At 55.9% G+C, this 20,046-nt stretch overlaps 1 protein-coding gene across 1 annotated transcript in view; it reads left to right on the forward strand.

Moving 5' to 3' along the window:
* The window catches only part of LOC138447679 (anoctamin-10-like), a 221,506-nt gene that overhangs the window by 103,883 nt on the left and 97,577 nt on the right, over nucleotides 1-20,046 (forward strand). Inside the window, exons 5-6 of the mRNA XM_069603947.1 lie at nucleotides 17,157-17,276; nucleotides 18,625-19,194. Coding sequence (XP_069460048.1) covers nucleotides 17,157-17,276; nucleotides 18,625-19,194 — 690 coding nt within the window. The remainder of the gene's footprint in view (nucleotides 1-17,156; nucleotides 17,277-18,624; nucleotides 19,195-20,046) is intronic.

A 20,046-nucleotide genomic window follows, 5' to 3' on the forward strand; every position in this document is an offset into this window, starting at 1 on the left:
CACCCCCCAGCCACCAGGGGCAACCTCCACCAGGCCCCCACCCATGTCACCCACCACCCCCACCCCCCAGCACTGTGGGGCACCTGCCAGCAGGCCACCACCCATGTCACCCACCACCCCCACCCCCCGCCACCAGTGGCACCCTCCACCAGGCCCCCACTCATGTCTCCCACCACCCCCACCCTCCAGCAGTGCAGGGGCAGCCTCCACCAGGCCCCCACTCATGTCACCCACCACCCCCCCCAGCACTGTGGGGCACCTGCTAGCAGGCCCCCACCCATGTCACCCACCACCCCCACCCCCCAGCCACCAGGGGCACCCTCCACCGGGCCCCCACCCATGTCACCCCCAGCCACCAGGGGCACCCTCCACCAGGCCCCCACCCATGTCACCCACCACCCCCACCCCCCAGCACTGTGGGGCACCTGCCAGCAGGCCCCCACCCATGTCACCCACCACCCCCACCCCCCAGCCACCAGGGGCACCCTCCACCAGGCCCCCACCCATGTCACCCACCACCCCCACCCCCCAGCCACCAGGGGCACCCTCCACCAGGCCCCCACCCATGTCACCCACCACCCCCACTCCCCAGCACTGTGGGGCACCTGCCAGCAGGCCCCCACCCATGTCACCCACCACCCCCACCCCCCAGCCACCAGGGGCACCCTCCACCAGGCCCCCACCCATGTCACCCACCACCCCCACCCCCAGCCACCAGGGGCGACCTCCACCAGGCCCCCACCCATGTCACGCACCACCCCCACCCCCCAGCACTGTGGGGCACCTGCCAGCAGGCCCCCACCCATGTCACCCACCACCCCCACCCCCCCGCCACCAGGGGCACCCTCCACCAGGCCCCCACTCATGTCTCCCACCACCCCCACCCCCAGCAGTGCAGGGGCAGCCTCCAGCAGGCCCCCACTCATGTCACCCACCACCCCCACCCCCCAGCACTGTGGGGCACCTGCCAGCAGGCCCCCACCCATGTCACCCCCCAACCCCCACCCCCCAGCCACCATGGGCACCCTCCACCAGGCCCCCACCCATGTCACCCACCACCCCCACCCCCCAGCCACCAGGGGCACCCTCCACCAGGCCCCCACCCATGTCACCCACCACCCCCAGCCACCAGGGGCACCCTCCACCAGGCCCCCACCCATGTCACCCACCACCCCCACCCCCCAGCCACCAGGGGCACCCTCCACCAGGCCCCCACCCATGTCTCCCACCACCCCCACCCCCCAGCAGTGCAGGGGCAGCCTCCACCAGGCCCCCACCCATGTCTCCCACCACCCCCACCCCCCAGCAGTGAAGGGGCAGCCCCCACCAGGCCCCCACTCATGTCCCCTTGCACCCCCACCCCCCAGCAACCAGGGGAAGCCTCCACCAGGCCCCCACTCATGTCTCCCACCACCCCCACCCCCCACCATCCAGGGGCACCCTACACCAGGCCCCCACTCATGTCTCCCACCACCCCCACCCCCCCCAGTCACCAGGGGCAGCCTCCACCAGGCCCCCACTCATGTCTCCCACCACCCCCACCCCCCAGCAGTGCAGGGGCAGCCTCCACCAGGCCCCCACTCATGTCTCCCACCATCCAGGGGCACCCTCCACCAGGCCCCCACTCATGTCTCCCACCACCCCCACCCCCCCAGTCACCAGGGGCAGCCTCCACCAGGCCCCCACTCATGTCTCCTACCACCCCCACCCCCCAGCAGTGCAGGGGCAGCCTCCACCAGGCCCCCAATCATGTCTCCCACCACCCCCACCCCCCACCATCCAGGGGCACCCTCCACCAGGCCCCCACTCATGTCTCCCACCACCCCCACCCCCCCAGTCACCAGGGGCAGCCTCCACCAGGCCCCCACTCATGTCTCCCACCACCCCCACCCCCCAGCAGTGCAGGAGCAGCCTCCACCAGGCCCCCACTCATGTCACCCACCACCCCCACCCCCCAGCACTGTGGGGCACCTGCCAGCAGGCCCCCACCCATGTCACCCACCACCCCCACCCCCCAGCCACCAGGGGCACCCTCCACCAGGCCCCCACCCATGTCACCCACCACCCCCACCCCCCAGCCACCAGGGGCACCCTCCACCAGGCCCCCACCCATGTCACCCACCACCCCCACCCCCCAGCCACCAGGGGCAACCTCCACCAGGCCCCCACCCATGTCACCCACCACCCCCACCCCCCAGCCACCAGGGGCACCCTCCACCAGGCCCCCACCCATGTCACCCACCACCCCCACCCCCCAGCCACCAGGGGCACCCTCCACCAGACCCCCACCCATGTCACCCACCACCCCCACCCCCCAGCACTGTGGGGCACCTGCCAGCAGGCCCCCACCCATGTCACCCACCACCCCCACCCCCCAGCAGTGCAGGGGCACCCACCACCAGGCCCCCACCCATGTCCCCCTGCCCCCAGGTCCTGACGATACACAATCATGGCAGTAATGGGCAGCATACCCAGCACAAACACCCAGGCAAGGATTGCATCCACCCACATAGTGAATGCAATTACATGACACAACCCCAATGGCAAGTATGTAAATGAACACATGTCCGTCACACACACATACACAATGGCTGCAAGTGAATGTCAAAACCCATATCATGACATGTATGAAACCAAAGACAAAATAACACAAGTGGAAGTAAAAATAAAAAATGTATTAAAGATTAAAAATAAGTAAACAAATCAAACATACAACTATGTGGATAACAAAATAAATGGTCCATGTCGGAGAACAAAAGTAAAAATCAAAAAAAGAAAAAGGAATACAAAAACAAATGTTGACCAAAGCAATATCAAGTCGAAGGAAAAGAATGAAAAACCATTTCCACATGGTGAACACAATAATGAAAAAAAGAAAATGTTCCTTCAAAAAACAAACTAAATACAGGAATGTACCAGGGTCCATGAGCCCAACACCATAAAGGAAACCTACTACTACCTAATGAAAAAAATATATACAAAAAAGTGGCCATTGTCCGAGCGGTCCAAAATAATAAAAACAAATAAAGGAAACCTAACACTAACTAACTATATAACTATATACAAAGGCAGCGGGCAAGTCCTGCGGCTCACTTGTTGATGTTGCTGGCCAGGGCATCATCGAACTCCATGTCGATGTCCTGGAGGCGGGACTCTGTCCTGGCCCCGAGGTCTCGCAGGGATAACCCCATGTTCAGCTCAAACTCCCTGCGAGCTTCCTCGAGGCACTCAGCCCGCCTCAACGCCCGACGCATGGAGAACTCCGCCCTGACCATGGCGAGCCGCTCCTCTTCTGCCCGCTGCCGCTCCGCACCTATCCGCTGGACCAACTGCTCCCACACGGAAGACACCACCATCCCAGGGTTGCCCTGCCCTCCGGCCGATGCCTGCCCCTCTGATCTTGATGGCCCCGAGCCATGATGCCTCCCACGTCGAGCCCGCTGCTGCCTCCGACGCCACTGCCTCTGCCAGCACGACGGCATCCAGGCTGATGGAAACAACCGACGCCGTCGTGCACGTGCCCTGCCTGATGATGCTGTCACATCTTCCATCTGCTGCGGTCCAGTTGCTGTGTTGTCCACCCCTGCTGGACCTCCGACTCCCAACTGTGGCAGGGATGGGATCCCCACCGAGCTGGCTGCATTGGTCGGGGCAGGTCCACAGGGGGCCCTGGTGGCATCTGGGCTGGAAGACGGCAAGGAGAACGACTGGTGGATAGCCTGCACAGAGGAGGAGAGGGCCGCCACATTGGCCAACACATGCAGGAAACCCCCGAACATGGCCGATCCCAATTGGGCCACGTCGGCACGGTGCACTTCGTGATGACGTGCGTGCTCCTCCCGGGAAGCACGCACGGCATCACGAATCACAGCCGTGCGCATCGCGACCCCAATCAGGACCTTCTCCACACGGCCAGGGGTTCCCACGTCCGCAGGTGGAGGGGAGTCAGGTGACATGGACATCCCCTCTACCTGCGGACGGGCCTGGGACGGGGCATCCCTGCTGGTGCATGGTGGTGCACTCACAGGGTCAGGGACAGTGACATGCACAGGCCCCTCCACGGTGACCTGTGCTGCCTCCTGCCCCTGGCCCTGGACTGCACCACTTGCACCAGCAGGGATGCCCCCACCAGGCCCCATGTGTGCCCCAGTGGCGGCCTCCTCCTCCTCTGTGCAAACCACCAACCTGGATGGCTCCTCACCGTCTCCCACCGTAGCAGGCCCCTGTGGGGGCTCACCCACCCCTTCCACTGCAGCCGTGGGGGCATCCCCGCCGCCTTGCTCCACAGCGCCGTCTCCGCCCTCTTCTTCATTAGCCGCTGCGTAGAGGGAGACAAAGAACACAAGCATCAGGGTACTGTACAATGGTCCCCTAGACAGGAAGCAATAGCAGATGACCACCACTGTCAAAGTACACTTCCATCATGTCCCTCCACAACACATGGGTCAGTCCAGGCAAAACACACACAGTAACAGGCATGCTGCATGCCATGGACATTTCCATGCATGTCCAATGGACTCTTGAAACATTCAATGATATGGAACTCACATGCATCATGGCTCATGCCTTTCACATGCACACACTTCACCTCAGTCACATCCATCTGGCCCCAAACACAACAAACACAGCGGATACAAGGGCAATTTGGGTGCTTCACTGAATCTGTGCATTGTCACACACATGTGTCATGCATCCATGGCATGCACAAGTCACAGACACACAGGTCAGCCACACAGACATGGCTACCACATATGTACCTGGCATCAGCACCCATCCCTCACCCCCACCCATGTCCTGGTACAGAGACTGGCATGCTCTCATGTTCAAAATCTGCATAGGTGTCCCCATGCGGCATTTGAACACATGCAACAACCATGTGGGTCACACATCACTGGTTGCACATGCATTACCATGATGTCCATGCACACATACATGCATACATGGCCTATGGCACACATACAGGCAAGTATCATAGACCCAGCACACAGCAACATGCCCTGTGTCACACAGTAATGCTTGGACACTTACCGCTCAACTCCAGACGGGCCTCCCTCTCAAGGATCTGGGCATGGAGCGCTGGGCGTACGCGTTCCAGGACCCTCATCTGGATGGAACTCATGCGGCCCCGGCCCCCCTCCACGAGGCGCCGGGCCTTAACAAGGGTCCTGGACCTCAAGTCCTCCCAGCGCTTCTTGATCTTCAGGACGTTGCGGGTTGCCACCCCCTCCGCGTTGATGACAAACACACAGTCGGCCCAGATCCTCTCCCGTCCATCCTTGCTGGCGCGGGACGATCCAAAGAGGGCATCATACTGCCCAAGGACATGCTCCACCAGGACACCAACTTCGGTGGCAGTGAAGCTGGTGCCCCTCTGCCCCTCTGGCCTGGGGTTGCCACTGGTGCCAGATGTGGAAGTGCCCGACATGGCAACCCCAGAGGCAGGTGTGGGTGGGCAACTGGGTCCTGGGGCTGGGCTGTGGAGCGATGTAATCCCAGTCGGGAGTCTTCAGTTCCAGCAGGGGTGGACACAGCAACTGGACCCCTGCAGATGGCTGATGTGCAGGCACCAAATGGCAGGGCACGGTGGCAGCAGGCAGGCAGGCAGGCAGGCAGCAGCAGATGGCACGTGGGAGGCTGCTCGGGGAACGGGGGGCAGTAACTCGGCCTTCTGGGCAGGAGCGTGGTCTTCCGTGTGTTTTCGCGTGGCCAGCTTGATACGGAGTGATTTGGCACGTGAAAATTCGGCACATCAGCGTGAAATCCGAGGAAAGGCCCTTAGCGCGTAAGCGCGTAAGCACGCATACGCGATTCTATTGGTCCAGAGTCCCTCAGCGCGTAAGCGCGTATGTGACGTGACCCGCACGGGTGTTCCCCACCCAGCACGTGATGACGAAGCACACGTGTAAATACTGCACGTCAGAGTGTCATCGCGTGTAATTGGACCAAAGTGCGCGTACACGCGATTGGCCTATGTACGTGTATTTCAGGGGTCCGCGGGCACTTACACACGCAAGTACGTCAGCGCACCTGTATCCCGTTGTGCTGTGAATTTCCACATGCTATTGGACTGGGAACTGGATTCCAAGGGTGCGCGGGTCACACGCTCGCCTAGAACACGCGCAAAGCATGAATTTGCGCACTTTAACAATAACAAGCCAGACGCCAGGATGAACATACCGTTCCTAGCAGCAGTGGCAGTGGGCTACCAAAGGAGGAGGAGGAGGATAGTCAGGGCCAGAATATTCACACCCAGAACCAGCCTTTTCGGGATGCCTGATGACCAGGTGTATGGAAGGTACAGGTTTCCACCACACATAATACTGGACCTGGTGAGTGAGTGGGAGGATGACCTCACATCACCCACCCTGTGCTCCCAAGCACTCAGCCCCCTGGAGAAGGTCCTCAATGTACTGCACTTCTTAGCCACTGGATCATTTCAGCGGACAAGTGCCATAGTGGGTGGGGTGTCACAGGCCACCCAGTCACGCTGCCTACACCAGGTCTTGAACATCATCACTGCACGCCCATCAGTCCGCAGGCACATATACCTGCCCAGAACACCTGCAGAAAGGCATGCTGCCGCCCTGGATTTTTACGGTGTGGCACGATTCCCCAAAGTGCTAGGTGCCATCGACTGCACCCATGTGGCTCTACGTCCCCCCAGGGCATCTGAGCACATCTATAGGAACCGCAAGCACTGGCATTGCATCAACGTGCAGGTAGTATGTAATGCCAAGGGAATCATCACCTCAGTATATGCCAACTATCCCGGCTCCACCCACGACAGCTTCATTTACCGAATGTCCACCCTATGCCGGGACCTAGATGCTGGGCGGCATGGCGATACATGGCTGCTTGGTGAGTATGTATGCCACTGCACATGCATGCATGTTGGATACTGAGCAAGGTCACAACCCCACCAATGATACCAATCACCACCTCCACAGGGGACAGTGCCTACCCTCTCAGCCCCCACATGATGACGCCAATTCGGAACCCCACCACGCCACCCGAGGTAAGATATAACACAGCCCACATTACAACCCGGGGCATAGTGGAGCGCACATTCGGAGTGCTAAAGTCACGCTTTCGCTCCCTTGACCGTTCTGGCGGGCAGTTGTTATATGCTCCCCCAGTAGTGTGCAGGATCATAGTGGCAGCATGTGTCCTGCACAACGTTGCAACACACCGGGGCCTGGCCGTGGACATGGTGGTGGCCCCACATCCCCAACCACATGCACAGCCGCTGCGCATGGGAGGGGAAAGGGCACGGGGGGAGGCAGCCCGTACACAGCTAGTGGCTAATTACTTCACATAGTAATCACACCCCTGTGGACTGCACACTGGCCTGGCACATTCCATCTGACAGTCAATGATGACTCAACCTGACACTGATCCTGAATGTCTGGAGATTCAACCGGGAAAAGCATATCAGCCTGAGATTGTTCACCTGGAAGTGTTACAATGTGTGCATCCCTACCCACACACACCACCAATGCAGTGTTGTGAAGAAACACATTTAAGCAGCTAAAATGAATACCCACTTGCTAAATGCAACAAGAGGACAGTGCCATGTCACCCAACCCATCCCCAGCACCGCCACACAACACACCGTGCCATGTCATGCTATGTGCAGGTAAACAAAGTAATCCCCACAACATGACAAGTGTTGCGATGTACAGTGTCCCCAATTGAAACTTGCTACACCTGAAATACTCACTGTAATGCAGGACCAACAACAAACTTGAGCAGGTACTACCATTGACATGACTTCACTAATGTGATAAATCAGTAGTCTCACCACCTGGAAATGCCTGCACTCCCACCACTTCCAACTGAACAGTGTTGGCGCCATGTAGAGTTGTAGGTGCACTGCTGCCAACAAGGACCCCATCTCCAGACTAGAGGGCCTTGTGTAGACATGAGGTAGGGACCTGCAAATTGGGAGGCAGACACAGATGATGAGTTACACATCAATGCAACATGCAGTGTACAACACAACAGCAATATGCACTAGGAATGTATACACAGTATTGACTAGACTACCCACACATGTAGTGGGAGTCCAATGTCACCATGTACTTCAATGTCACTTGGGCACACCCTTTGCAAGCCCATGGAAACGGGAAGCAGGAGGGGTGTGTGTGACTCAAACCCAGGCATCTGAACCTAATACATGACAAGCCTGCATGTGCCCAGCCACAATGCAGCGTATGCCCACAGGAACCACGGAAGCCGACGAATTGTCCCAAAAAAAAATTGGGAAAAATATAAAATTAAAAATAAAAATAAAAATAAAAATAAAAAAAAATCAAAAATGGCCATTAAAGGGCCCCGGAGATGGCCTCCTGCAGAGTCGCCAGTGCCGCCCGCCTGTCCCTGTTGGACGCCAACATGTCCTCCCTGTGTGACTGGCAGATGGAGTTGGTTGCCTGCTCTAGTTGCTCCATCAGCCTTTCAGGGGGGACAATGGAAGTGACCACCCTATCCATGACCTGAGCCATCATCTCGGATGATGCTGCCTGTTGGGTAGCCATACCGTAAATGGATTGCTCCCATGCGGTATTGCCAGGTGGCATACGGCCACCACGTCGGCGGGCACCACACCTGTCTGGGGCAAGGCGGACTGCGCCTTGCTGTGCCGGCGCTGCCTGAGGCTGCAGGACTGCTTTCCCCCTCTGATCTGCTGGCCCAGGAACAGGATCAGATGTCGCGGAGTGTGACCCTGCATCCGTAACCACCAAAGGCCTAGCTGCCAACACTGACATCCCCATTGAGGGTTCTGACCCTGGTGCAGGTGTGTGGGACAGAACAGAATCCCTCCCTGGAACACTCACCTGCGACGGCACGTAGGTCTCATCATCCGAGTCAACAGCTGAGTACAGCTCGGGGGAGGTGGAGCCAGAGACACCCCTTGAGAGCACGACCTGCAGCACTTGTGGGTTCTCACCCACCAGCACACCACGTCCCTCACTGGTGGTTGGTCGGCCCTCGGACCCCTCCTGGCTCTGCACCATCTCCACAACCCCAGCAGTATCAGGTGCGTCTTCCCCTGCAATGACATAATGACAAAGAAATGGAAACGCGCATTAGCACCATGGCACACAATGAGGGCTGAGAAGCAAGAGAACCAGTACTTGATTGACACATGTCCCACATGACTAAGACCCTCCCATACATGCACCCTCACTGCGTATGAAGGGCAGGCAAATGGCACACACTCATGACACAAAGATGGAAGATGAACACATTTTCTGCATGCTGCCTGGCAGTGGCATCACACATTGGCCTGTGATTGCCAGGTGACACACACATGCCATCACACAGCTGGCATGTACCATTGCTATTGAGTGTAGATGGAGAGGAGGGCAGCACTTATTCATTCAGTCCAGTTCCCGCATGCAATAGCTTTTCTAATTCAAACAGGTCTGATTTTTCACCTGGAGCTGCCAGTCAAATATGGTCCAATTGCACAGGGACATGTGTGAACATATGATATCCAGGTAACAAAGTCACTCCACTTTACCATAGCCATGCCAGACATGTCACCAGAGGACTGAGGAATGCCTAGTATAAGTTGTGGAATGAAAACAATCTGTCTGATTGAACATAGAAAAATAAGCAACAATGTTGTGGCAAGGTGACACTACAAGGGCAACTGGGGTGCTGTTGGGCTAGATGTCTACTGTTGGCAGAAGGGATACTGCAATGGCCAAATGCAGCTGCGCAGGATGTATTGCATGAAGCACATGGCTGACCCATACGACTCAGGCGCACACACTCTCACCTGGCACACAAACAGATGCGCTCACACACACACCATGCACATGGATGACACACATGCATGTGCACTCACCGGACAATGCCTCGTAATCAGGCAGATCTCCCACGCCTTGGATCTGTTCCTCCGTGACGTAGGTCCCAGCGACTGACTCATGTGGAGTGAGTTCCATGTCTAATACTGGAGACCCACCTCCAGTCACTAGAGTTGCGGCATGACTTGAGGCCAGCTTCTTCTTTGCCCTGCGCTTTAGGTCATTCCAGCGCTTATAGCAATCATTGGCTGTGCGCCTCACGATTCCAAGGGCACTTACGATGTCCGCAACGGTCTGCCAGTGTGCCTGGCATTGTGCAGGTGTGGTCTTGGATCCTGCAACAATGACCATCTCGTTATCATGTCCGGACACATACTCGACAAGTGCATTCAGTTCGTCATCCGTGAAGCTGGGCTTCCTGGACGGGCCGGACTGTGTAGCCGTGTCTGGGGCATCAGCCTGTGCCGGACGAGCACTCTTCCTCTTCCGCTTGGAAGGTGGTGGTGATCCTGAGTGTCCTGCGCCGCTCTGGACACTAGGGGCAGGAGCCCTGGTGGGCTCTGTATCAGGTGTGTGGGATTGCACACTCAGCATGGGAGTTGGTGCAGGCATTGGCTCTAGTGTAATGGTGTCAGGGGGAATGTCAGCAGGATGGACTAGGACCGACACTGTCCTGGCTGGGTGTGTGAGAGCTGGGGTGGATGGAGCCGCAGCTGCCCCTGCAGCCTCTCCGCCCTGCCTACTTGGGGCAGCAGATGACCTTGCTGCCCCAGATCCACGTGGCATGATGGCATCAACATGCACCAGCGCACGTGTCGTAGCCCTGCTGACCTGGAAGTCAGCCATGGAGTCAGCCAGGTCTGGTGCCACAATGGGCTGGTCCAACAAGGGCTGAGCATGGATGGTGTCAGCCACATCAGCCTCAACGGGAGGGGGGAGATGGGGAGGGGGGGGATTATGGGTGCCCTTGACTGGTCCTCCACACATGGGGGGACAGGCTCACCCTGCAAGTTACGACCACGTCCCCTACCGGATCCACCACGGCCACCACTTGTGGCTCTTCCACCTTTGCCACCCTTACGGAATCCTCGCCTCCCAGCCATGGCACTGATATTAATGTGCGTATGGGAGTGGATGTAGACTATTGTCCTGGGCAATTGGGGGTCAAAGGGGTTGGGTACCAGATGGTAATTGTACCCTAGTGCTCTAGCAAGGCTGAATGTAACCCCTGGGGAAAGATGACGGGTCACACAACGCACAGGAGGCCCAAAAAAGGGAGATGACATGCACGCAACCCCTCCTAGACCACGTGTGCAGAAAGAAAAACCTGCACTACGCTGTGGGACCCAGTTACACAAGAATGAACGTATGCGTGTCACACGCAGCCTAGAATGACCTCTGAAGGGGTAGGCTACACACGGGGCAAGCATAGAAGTTAGATACGTGCGTGACTCACCGTCTGCCAGGTAAAAGAGCGTGAAAAATGAGCGCGTTTGGTTGGCAACACCCCCGCGAAAAGAAGATTTGTACGCTGTCTGAGGAGACAGGACAACAGTAGAAGGGGACACTGTTTGAGGGAACAGGCCCAGGTAAACCAGTACAAGGGAAAAAAGAGAAAAAGCTGTCAGAGGTAACAGGGAGTACGAACTGGAAACGCTGTGAAGTAAATCGCGTGTGAAACGACAAGAAGTACAGAATTCACCCACTCGCTCTCCACGAAAAGCACGTACAAGGAAATGGTGTTCTACACGTACCTTATATACAGGCCCACACGTACAGCGTCACTTACGCGGCGTGTACGTGCTAGGGCCATTGCCACCAATCACACGCGTTGTCACTTCTGCGTGTAGGTCCTTTTTCACCAATCACACGCTTTGTCACTTCTGCGTGAAGGTCCTTTTTCACCAATCACACGCTTTGTCACTTCTGCGTGTAGGTCCATTTTCAACTATTACACGCTTTGACACTGGAACGTGTCACGCAACATTTTCCTACGCGTGCACGTCGATTTACACGCAGACGTGTTTGATTTTCGCGTGCAAAAACACTCGTATCAAGCTGGCCACGCGTTCACACACGGAAGACCACGCTCCTGCCCAGGGGGCCAAATTACTGCCCCCCAGAGCCCTGAGCACGCTCCCACCTGCCATCTGCTGCTGCCTGACTGCCTGCTGGCCACGTGCCCTGCCATTTGCTTCCTGCACATCAGCCAGGGGTGCTGTTGCTGTGACCACCCCTGCTGGAACCAAAGGCTCCCGACTGCTTTTCCGTCGCCCCACAGCCCTGCCCCAGGACCCAGTTGCCCACCCACTCCTGCCTCTGGGGTTGCCATGTCGGCCACTACAACAGGTGGCACCAGTGTCAACCCCCGGCCAAGGAGGCAGAGGGGCACCAGCTTCAGTGCCAGGGAAGTTGGTGTCGTGGTGGAGGCTGCCCCTGCACTGCTGGGGGGTGGGGGTGCAAGGGGACATGAGTGGGGGCCTGGTGGAGGCTGCCCCTGCACTGCTGGGGGGTGGGGGTGGTGGGAGACATGGGTTGGACATGGGTGGGGGCCTGGTGGAGGCTGCCCCTGCACTGCTGGGGGGTGGGGGTGGTGGGAGACATGGGTGGGGGCCTGGTGGAGGCTGCCCCTGCACTGCTGGGGGGTGGGGTGGGAGACATGGGTGGGGGCCTGGTGGAGGCTGCCCCTGGTTGCTGGGGGTGGGGGTGCAAGGGGACATGAGTGGGGGCCTGGTGGAGGCTGCCCCTGCACTGCTGGGGGGTGGGGGTGGTGGGAGACATGGGTGGGGGCCTGGTGGAGGCTGCCCCTGGTTGCTGGGGGGTGGGGGTGCAAGGGGACATGAGTGGGGGCCTGGTGGAGGCTGCCCCTGCACTGCTGGGGGTGGGGGTGGTGGGAGACATGGGTGGGGGCCTGGTGGAGGCTGCCCCTGCACTGCTGGGGGGTGGGGGTGGTGGGAGACATCGGTGGGGGCCTGGTGGAGGCTGCCCCTGCACTGCTGGGGGGTGGGGGTGGTGGGAGACATGGGTGGGGGCCTGGTGGAGGGTGCCCCTGCACTGCTGGGGGGTAGGGGTGGTGGGGGACATGGGTTGGACATGGGTGGGGGCCTGGTGGAGGCTGCCCCTGCACTGCTGGGGGGTGGGGGTGGTGGGAGACATGGGTGGGGGCCTGGTGGAGGCTGCCCCTGCACTGCTGGGGGGCGGGGGGGTGGGAGACATGGGTGGGGGCCTGGTGGAGGCTGCCCCTGGTTGCTGGGGGGTGGGGGTGCAAGGGGACATGAGTGGGGGCCTGGTGGAGGCTGCCCCTGCACTGCTTGGGGGTGGGGGGGGTGGGAGACATGGGTGGGGGCCTGGTGGAGGCTGCCCCTGCACTGCTGGGGGGTGGGGGGTGGGAGACATGGGTGGGGGCCTGGTGGAGGCTGCCCCTGGTTGCTGGGGGGTGGGGGTGCAAGGGGACATGAGTGGGGGCCTGGTGGAGGCTGCCCCTGCACTGCTGGGGGGTGGGGGGGTGGGAGACATGGGTGGGGGCCTGGTGGAGGCTGCCCCTGCACTGCTGGGGGGTGGGGGGGTGGGAGACATGGGTGGGGGCCTGGTGGAGGCTGTCCCTGGTTGCTGGGGGGTGGGGGTGCAAGGGGCATGAGTGGGGGCCTGGTGGAGGCTGCCCCTGCACTGCTGGGGGTTGGGGGTGGTGGGAGACATGGGTGGGGGCCTGGTGGAGGCTGCCCCTGCACTGCTGGGGGGTGGGGGTGGTGGGAGACATGGGTGGGGGCCTGGTGGAGGCTGCCCCTGGTTGCTGGGGGGTGGGGGTGCAAGGGGACTGAGTGGGGGCCTGGTGGAGGCTGCCCCTGGTTGCTGGGGGGTGGGGGTGCAAGGGGACATGAGTGGGGGCCTGGTGGAGGCTGCCCCTGCACTGCTGGGGGGTGGGGGTGGTGGGAAACATGGGTGGGGGCCTGGTGGAGGCTGCCCCTGGTTGCTGGGGGGTGGGGGTGCAAGGGGACATGAGCAGGTGTGCAGGGTAGTCCCCTGTTTTGTGGGCTGCCTGCAGGGGCCGTGGAGGGTGTACAGGGAACACCTGTGAGGACCCACCCAGCCTAATCGCGTGTGTAACTTCCCACGCACCCCTGTAATACACGTACCCAGCCAAATCGCGTGTGATAATTCCCGCGCACCCCTGTAATACACGTACCTGGCCAAATCACGTGTGATAATTCCCGCGCACCCCTGTTATACACGTACCCAGACAAATCGCGTGTAGAACTTCCCGTGTACCCCTGTAATACACGTACCCAGCCAAATCGCGTTTGATAATTCCCGCGTACCCCTGTAATACACGTGCCCTGGCTAATCGTGTGTGAGACTTCACGCGTACCCCTGTAATACACGTACCCTGGGCAATCGCGTGTAAAACTGCGCGCGTACCCCTGTAATACACGTACTCTGGCTAATCGCGTGTAAAACTTCCCCCGTACCCCTGATATGAACGTTACCCGCTTTGCGTTCCTTGTTTGGCAGCCCTGTAAACTGGTCCAGGGTTAGCGCAGCCCTTTGCGATGATTTAGCGATTTTGATGGCTTTTCCTTGCGCGAGGGCGTTCTTGGGGGCGTTGCTGGCGCTGCTGCAGGGTCGCTGCGATACTCTGCGCCACGGCTGGTTTGGGAGCCTAAAATCCATGAATACGCTGTGCGCGGAAATCGGTTTTAGAGCACGTGCCTGGCGCAGACAATCGCACGCGGACACTCTGCGCCAGCCGCTTGCGACACTTTTCTGCGAAATTCTATGAATTACCCTGTTAATGTTAGTGCAAGGTGGAAAAGTTTGGATACCGTAGTAATCTATCGCACTATATCTAGTGAGGAACCGTGAACACCTAAACCAGTCCAAGGTGCTTCTGCGAAGTTCCGGTAAGCGTTACACCTGCCATACTCTGCATACATTATTAGGAAACCCGGTAACCCGCTTATCTTCCATGGGCTTACCGGGTGCTTTAAATGTCCCTCGCGCCTCTTCACTACTTCTCCGTTCAGTTTGTTGATTCAGCAAACAACCCGTTAGCTGCTGTGTCTTTGCCGCGTCCTGTTCCACTGTATGCGATTCCTGCTGCTTCTTACTCTCAGGCGGCGGGCCCTCTGCCAATCAATCTCTCCTTCGTTGTTGGGACTCACCTCTGCACTGCTCTCTCCAGCGTGCTGTCTCACAGCATTTTTACCAGAGTCTGCCAGCTCGCAGCATCATCTGGCTTCTGCATTTCTCCCTCTCCTTCGCATCTGTCAGCTGCTCCGGATTTAAACTTCCTGACAGTTTTGGACATCTTCATTGCTCCATTCCTCTTTCTCGTCTCTGTTGTTGTCAAGGTGTTTCTAATATGATGTTGAGGAAGATGATATTGGATCTCAGTGGGAGTAATCATTACTGCTCCCTGCTTCTTCCTTGTCTCAGTTGTTGAGATACTATTCCCTGTGTGATGTTGGGGAATGTTTGAAGTAGACCTGGTAAGGGTTTGAGGGAGAGGGTCACAATATGCCATTAGGGCATGAGGAAGAGAGGACTTAATCTGCGGCTCACCCTCGAGCAAAGACACCACAGCACCTACCCAATTGCCCTTTTCCTTCCTGCACTTGCACATTCTGAATACTCACAAGGTATAGTAGGTTCAGCCGTCCCTTCCCCCATCTGTTTTTTTTGTATTTAATTGTACTACTATCCCATGTTCCCTCCCTGCTGCGCTGTGGGTGCTTTGAAACAGAATTTATTTAATGTATAAGCGCCTAACAAGCGAACAATAAATAAATAAATAAATAAATAAACTTCCCTATTAGGGTACGTGACTTCCTCTAATAATGCCATATCATCCCTCTGAGGGTCCCTCCTCTCTCACATAGCTGCCCCCGGGGTCAGTTAGTGGCTGCCTTCCCCTGACCACATGGGAAGAAGCTGCCTCCGGGAAAGAAGTGATGACATTGTCCGATTCGTCACAGGATCCAGGAGCAAATCAAGGCTGAACAGAGAAAGAAGATCCAGGCAACAGTGAGACTGATGGACAATTTCACAAGGTCTGTGACAGAGCCAAAGAGAAGTCCCTTGAATCAATTATGCTTTAAAAGCAGAGAGAGGAATTAGCCAACTGGAGACAGTTGCAGGAGACAACAAAACCAGAGAGAGGGCACTCAAACCTGAGACATGGGAGACTACAGAAGCAGAGGAAGGGCTTGCGGGCAAATTGGTGCCTAGTGACTAGAATGTCAATAAACTGTAATCCAGATAATTCCAGTCAGAAGAACTCTGCTTACTGCCAGACCAATGAGAACAAGAACTGAACTGATGAATGTGCAGTCACAAAGCTAAACAGGAATAAGAGCTGGAACATTGAAAGACTGAACTCTGTGAGGGAGGGGACAGAGACAGCAGCATAGAAGGATAGTAGTGAGGCATGGTCCAATACTGAAGTATCACAGAAATAAGAAAAGAAAACTTGAAATATAAATGTAGGAAAGTCAATAACTGGAACTCTGGCCTCAGGAGACCTAATCCAGTGCCAGCGCAGTAGTTGTTTAAACTTTGTATTCTGGATATCCTAATCTAGTCCAACAGTGGCACAGAAACAAGAGAAGGACGACTGAAACACATCACTCTGAGAAAGCGAGAAAGAGTCCAGTACGGGGAGAAAAGCATTAGACGCACTGTTATGGTGGGGGACAGGGGTCAAACCTCAAAGAATAATGTAAACAAAAGAGGGAGACATTGAAACACTGTGCTCTAGAGAAGAGAGGTAGTCTAATCCCTGTATTCAGGGGAACAGAGTACAAACCCAGAAACTAACCAGAACCAGAAAAGGAGGCCAAGTGGATTACTGCATTCTGTGAGATGGCGTTCAATCCCAGGAAGAGCAAACCAAGAAAGGGAAGAGAACCCAAGACAACTGAGGCATTGTGGGAGAAGAAGCGGATTCCTAAAACCCGATGAATGCAGAACACTCACAGATCATAGCAGGAACAACTGAGTGGAGAGACTGGGGAGTGTCCCAAAGCCAGGTGTAGACTTTTAAAGACACTGAAACATATTTGTCTTTTGATAAATCTTTGAAACTGATTGATTTTGTGCATTCTTAGTGGTCCCATCCCCCATCACAGGGGTGGCAGGACATGCACCCTGCGCCTAAAATCTCTCTCTCCATCAACCGCCAGAGCCACTCTCAGAGAAGGACCCTGCCCGCTACACTCATCAGGAAGAAGTGCAACACTCCCGCTCTTGCCCAGCACAGTAACCCCCTAGCATTTACATTATTGTGTGTCCTTGTAAAGGTCATAAACATTGTAACATGTCTCTTTCTTCTCTTATCCTGATCAGTTCGCTGTCTGCAGAAACGCGGCCTTATTGAGAAGTTCTACCCCCTGCATGACAAACGGCAGCTGCAGCAACTGACGCGGGAGTGGTATAAACGGCTGTATTTATGCAGCCAGCCGATTGGTAAGTGAACGATTTACACTCAGCCAGGCATCATTCTGATCTAGACGGGGCTTTTGAATTTGAAAAACCTCAGGACGTGTTAATGTGACAGATGTGGATGTTTTATATAATCACTAATAGCTGGGTCCTAACAGGGCCATTTTCTAGAGTTGTTTCTTTGCTGCAAATATGTTTCCAAAAAACATTATTTGGTGCCTTTTGTTTAACCCATGTGTTTCTTGCTTCCACTCTTCCAACCCATCTGGCAGCAGCGGTGCAGTGTAGATGCCTCGGCTGCTGGCACTAGCCTTCGCCTTAAGCACTTTTTGGATATCCCTTGGGTGCCGCACATGTATACCCAGCTACTCTTCCACTTTTGGCTCAGTCCTGTTAGATGCATATGCATGCCAAGGGAGGGGTTCTTACTGAGCAGGGCACCGTGGAAGATGCTTAGAACGTTTGGAGCATGAAAGGCCACTGTCGCAGGAGCATAGCCTTGGAGTACAGCCAACATTTACCTTTCTACACATCTTCTTAGACCAGGTGTCTGCAACCTTTGGCTCTCCTGATGTTTTCGGACTACAATTGCCATGATATCCAGATATTGACTATGCTGGTCAGGGATGATGGGAGTTGTAGTCCAAACCATGTTTGCAAGAAAAGGCAATACAAGTGGCAAGACAATATAAGACTGACGAGAAATTGGTAGCCAACTATCCAGCACTGCTGAAACCTCTTAATATTATGTCAAGAATGCCTGTGGTAAGGCATGACAAAACATGTTTTAGAAGAGAACAAACCCTATGGGGCTCCTCTTGCTGGTAAAGTGTTTTTTATTGGAGAATTCATAAAGAAGGGTGTTTGGTTAAGCCATACATGTGAGCCATAAGCGCCAGATTCCAACTCTATATAACTCAAACCAATAGGGAGAGTCCCTGTTGGTTTAAAAGGCCAATTTAGGCTGTGCACATGCAAAGGGTGAGTAAGACATTTGATGTGTACGTATAGCTAGTGCACATGCAGGCGGTGTGGTGATCCGAGCGTATGCATAACCTGTGCAGGTTTGACTATCCATGTGTAGCTGCATCCAATTCCCCTGCACTCAAACATCTATGCTCATGCACACAGCATTAAAATCCAAATGTGTGTATATGCAAGCAGTGCAAACGCTTGGTGTAGCTATGCGGGCATGCCAAAGATGTGCCCATTGAGGTGTAAGAACACTGGTAGCAATGCATTCATGCATGCAGAGATCACCTGGGAAGATGATTGTGCAAAGAGAGATGGTGCTTCAGAGAGAGTGGGTGATCCAGTGCTCAGGTGGTACTGCAGGGAAGCTTGACCCACATTATTCTGTGTTTGCTTGCAGATGCCGTCCGTGCTTACTTCGGCGACTCCGTGGCTCTCTACTTCAGTTTCCTTAGTTTCTTCAGTGGATCGCTCGTCCCCATGGCCCTGCTTGGTGTTGCTTACTATGTCTTCTCCTTGGACTTCTTAGACAGACACATCCTGTTTGCTGTCTTCAGTGTCATCTGGTCCACTGTGACATTGGAGCTCTGGAAACGTCATAGTGCCACTGCGGCCTACAGATGGGGGACTCTTCAGCTCAAGAGCCGCTTTGAAGGGCCGCGGGGTCAGTACTGGGGTCCGCTAGGAGTGAATCCAATCACTGGGAGAACCGAACCCTACTACCCAAGCTGGAAGCGAAAGCTGAGGATGCTCCTGGTATCTGCTCCCGTAGTCTGCATATTCTTGGGACTTGCTGTCGACGGAATTGCCTTGTTCTTGTACTGGGAGCGTTGGGCTCAGAAGTCTTATGGATCAAGTCCCAGCACGCTTGCTCCATTGTGGCTCCTTCTGCCCAGTATTACCCACACCCTCTATGTTGAACTATTGAACGGGATCTACAAGAGAGTCGCTAACATTCTCACTGAGTGGGGTAAGAGCATGCAATGTGTACCCTGGAAGCGGTAATTGGAGGTTGAGTATATATTGCAAGACTCTTGGGGGCGTGGTTGAAGCAGAGTGAGGTAGGTTGTGATTGGTTCTCTAGTGAGGTAAGAGAAGGATGGGTTCTTATTGAGTTTTGTGAGAGGAGGGGTTGGGAGTGTACTGAATGTGATATTGGAAATCGGAATTAAAACTAAGGGGATGGCAGAGCCAATTCTCCAATAGGGCAATTCTGCTTAGCTCCTATGTTTGGGTTGCTTCAATCATTGCACGAGTTCTGGGCAGTGGGTGGAGTAAGAGGAGGCCATCTCTATATGATAAGGTAAGAGGAAATGTTAATTCTGTCTTTATGCTGTGGGCTAAACTCTGGGATACCAGGGATGGTATAAGGAGATGCCAGGCTTTACCCGAGTGGGCTAAAATGAGCCTTGCAGTGTGAACCTTTTTTCATTTCATGTGCTGTGTATATTACATAACAGTGTATTTGTAGAGTGCACGTTCACCCCCAGAGGGGCATCTTCGTGCTATTGACTGATCAGGGATGTTTATTGTTACCCAACTTAATGGTACTCATTGTATTGACCTCAGAAGGATGAAGGGTTGAATGGACCTGCTGGGATTCAAACCTGTGACCATGAGGTCAAACACTGGTCACTGTAGTGGATGCATTAGTCCACTGAGCCACAGACCTGGCTTAGTTGGTTGGGCCGGAGTATTTCAGTTTATTTTCTTCGTTTTTTTTATGGGCACTGAGCTTGGTTGATCCTTAATAAGAGCCCTCTATGACTTCATTGTGCAACCTGCAATGCTCTTTTTTCGAATAATCCTTCTTCGGATTGTT

This window comes from Ambystoma mexicanum, chromosome 1p, assembly GCF_040938575.1.
Source record: "Ambystoma mexicanum isolate Mex_15411 chromosome 1p, UKY_AmexF1_1, whole genome shotgun sequence".
NCBI classification, from domain to species: domain Eukaryota; kingdom Metazoa; phylum Chordata; class Amphibia; order Caudata; family Ambystomatidae; genus Ambystoma; species Ambystoma mexicanum.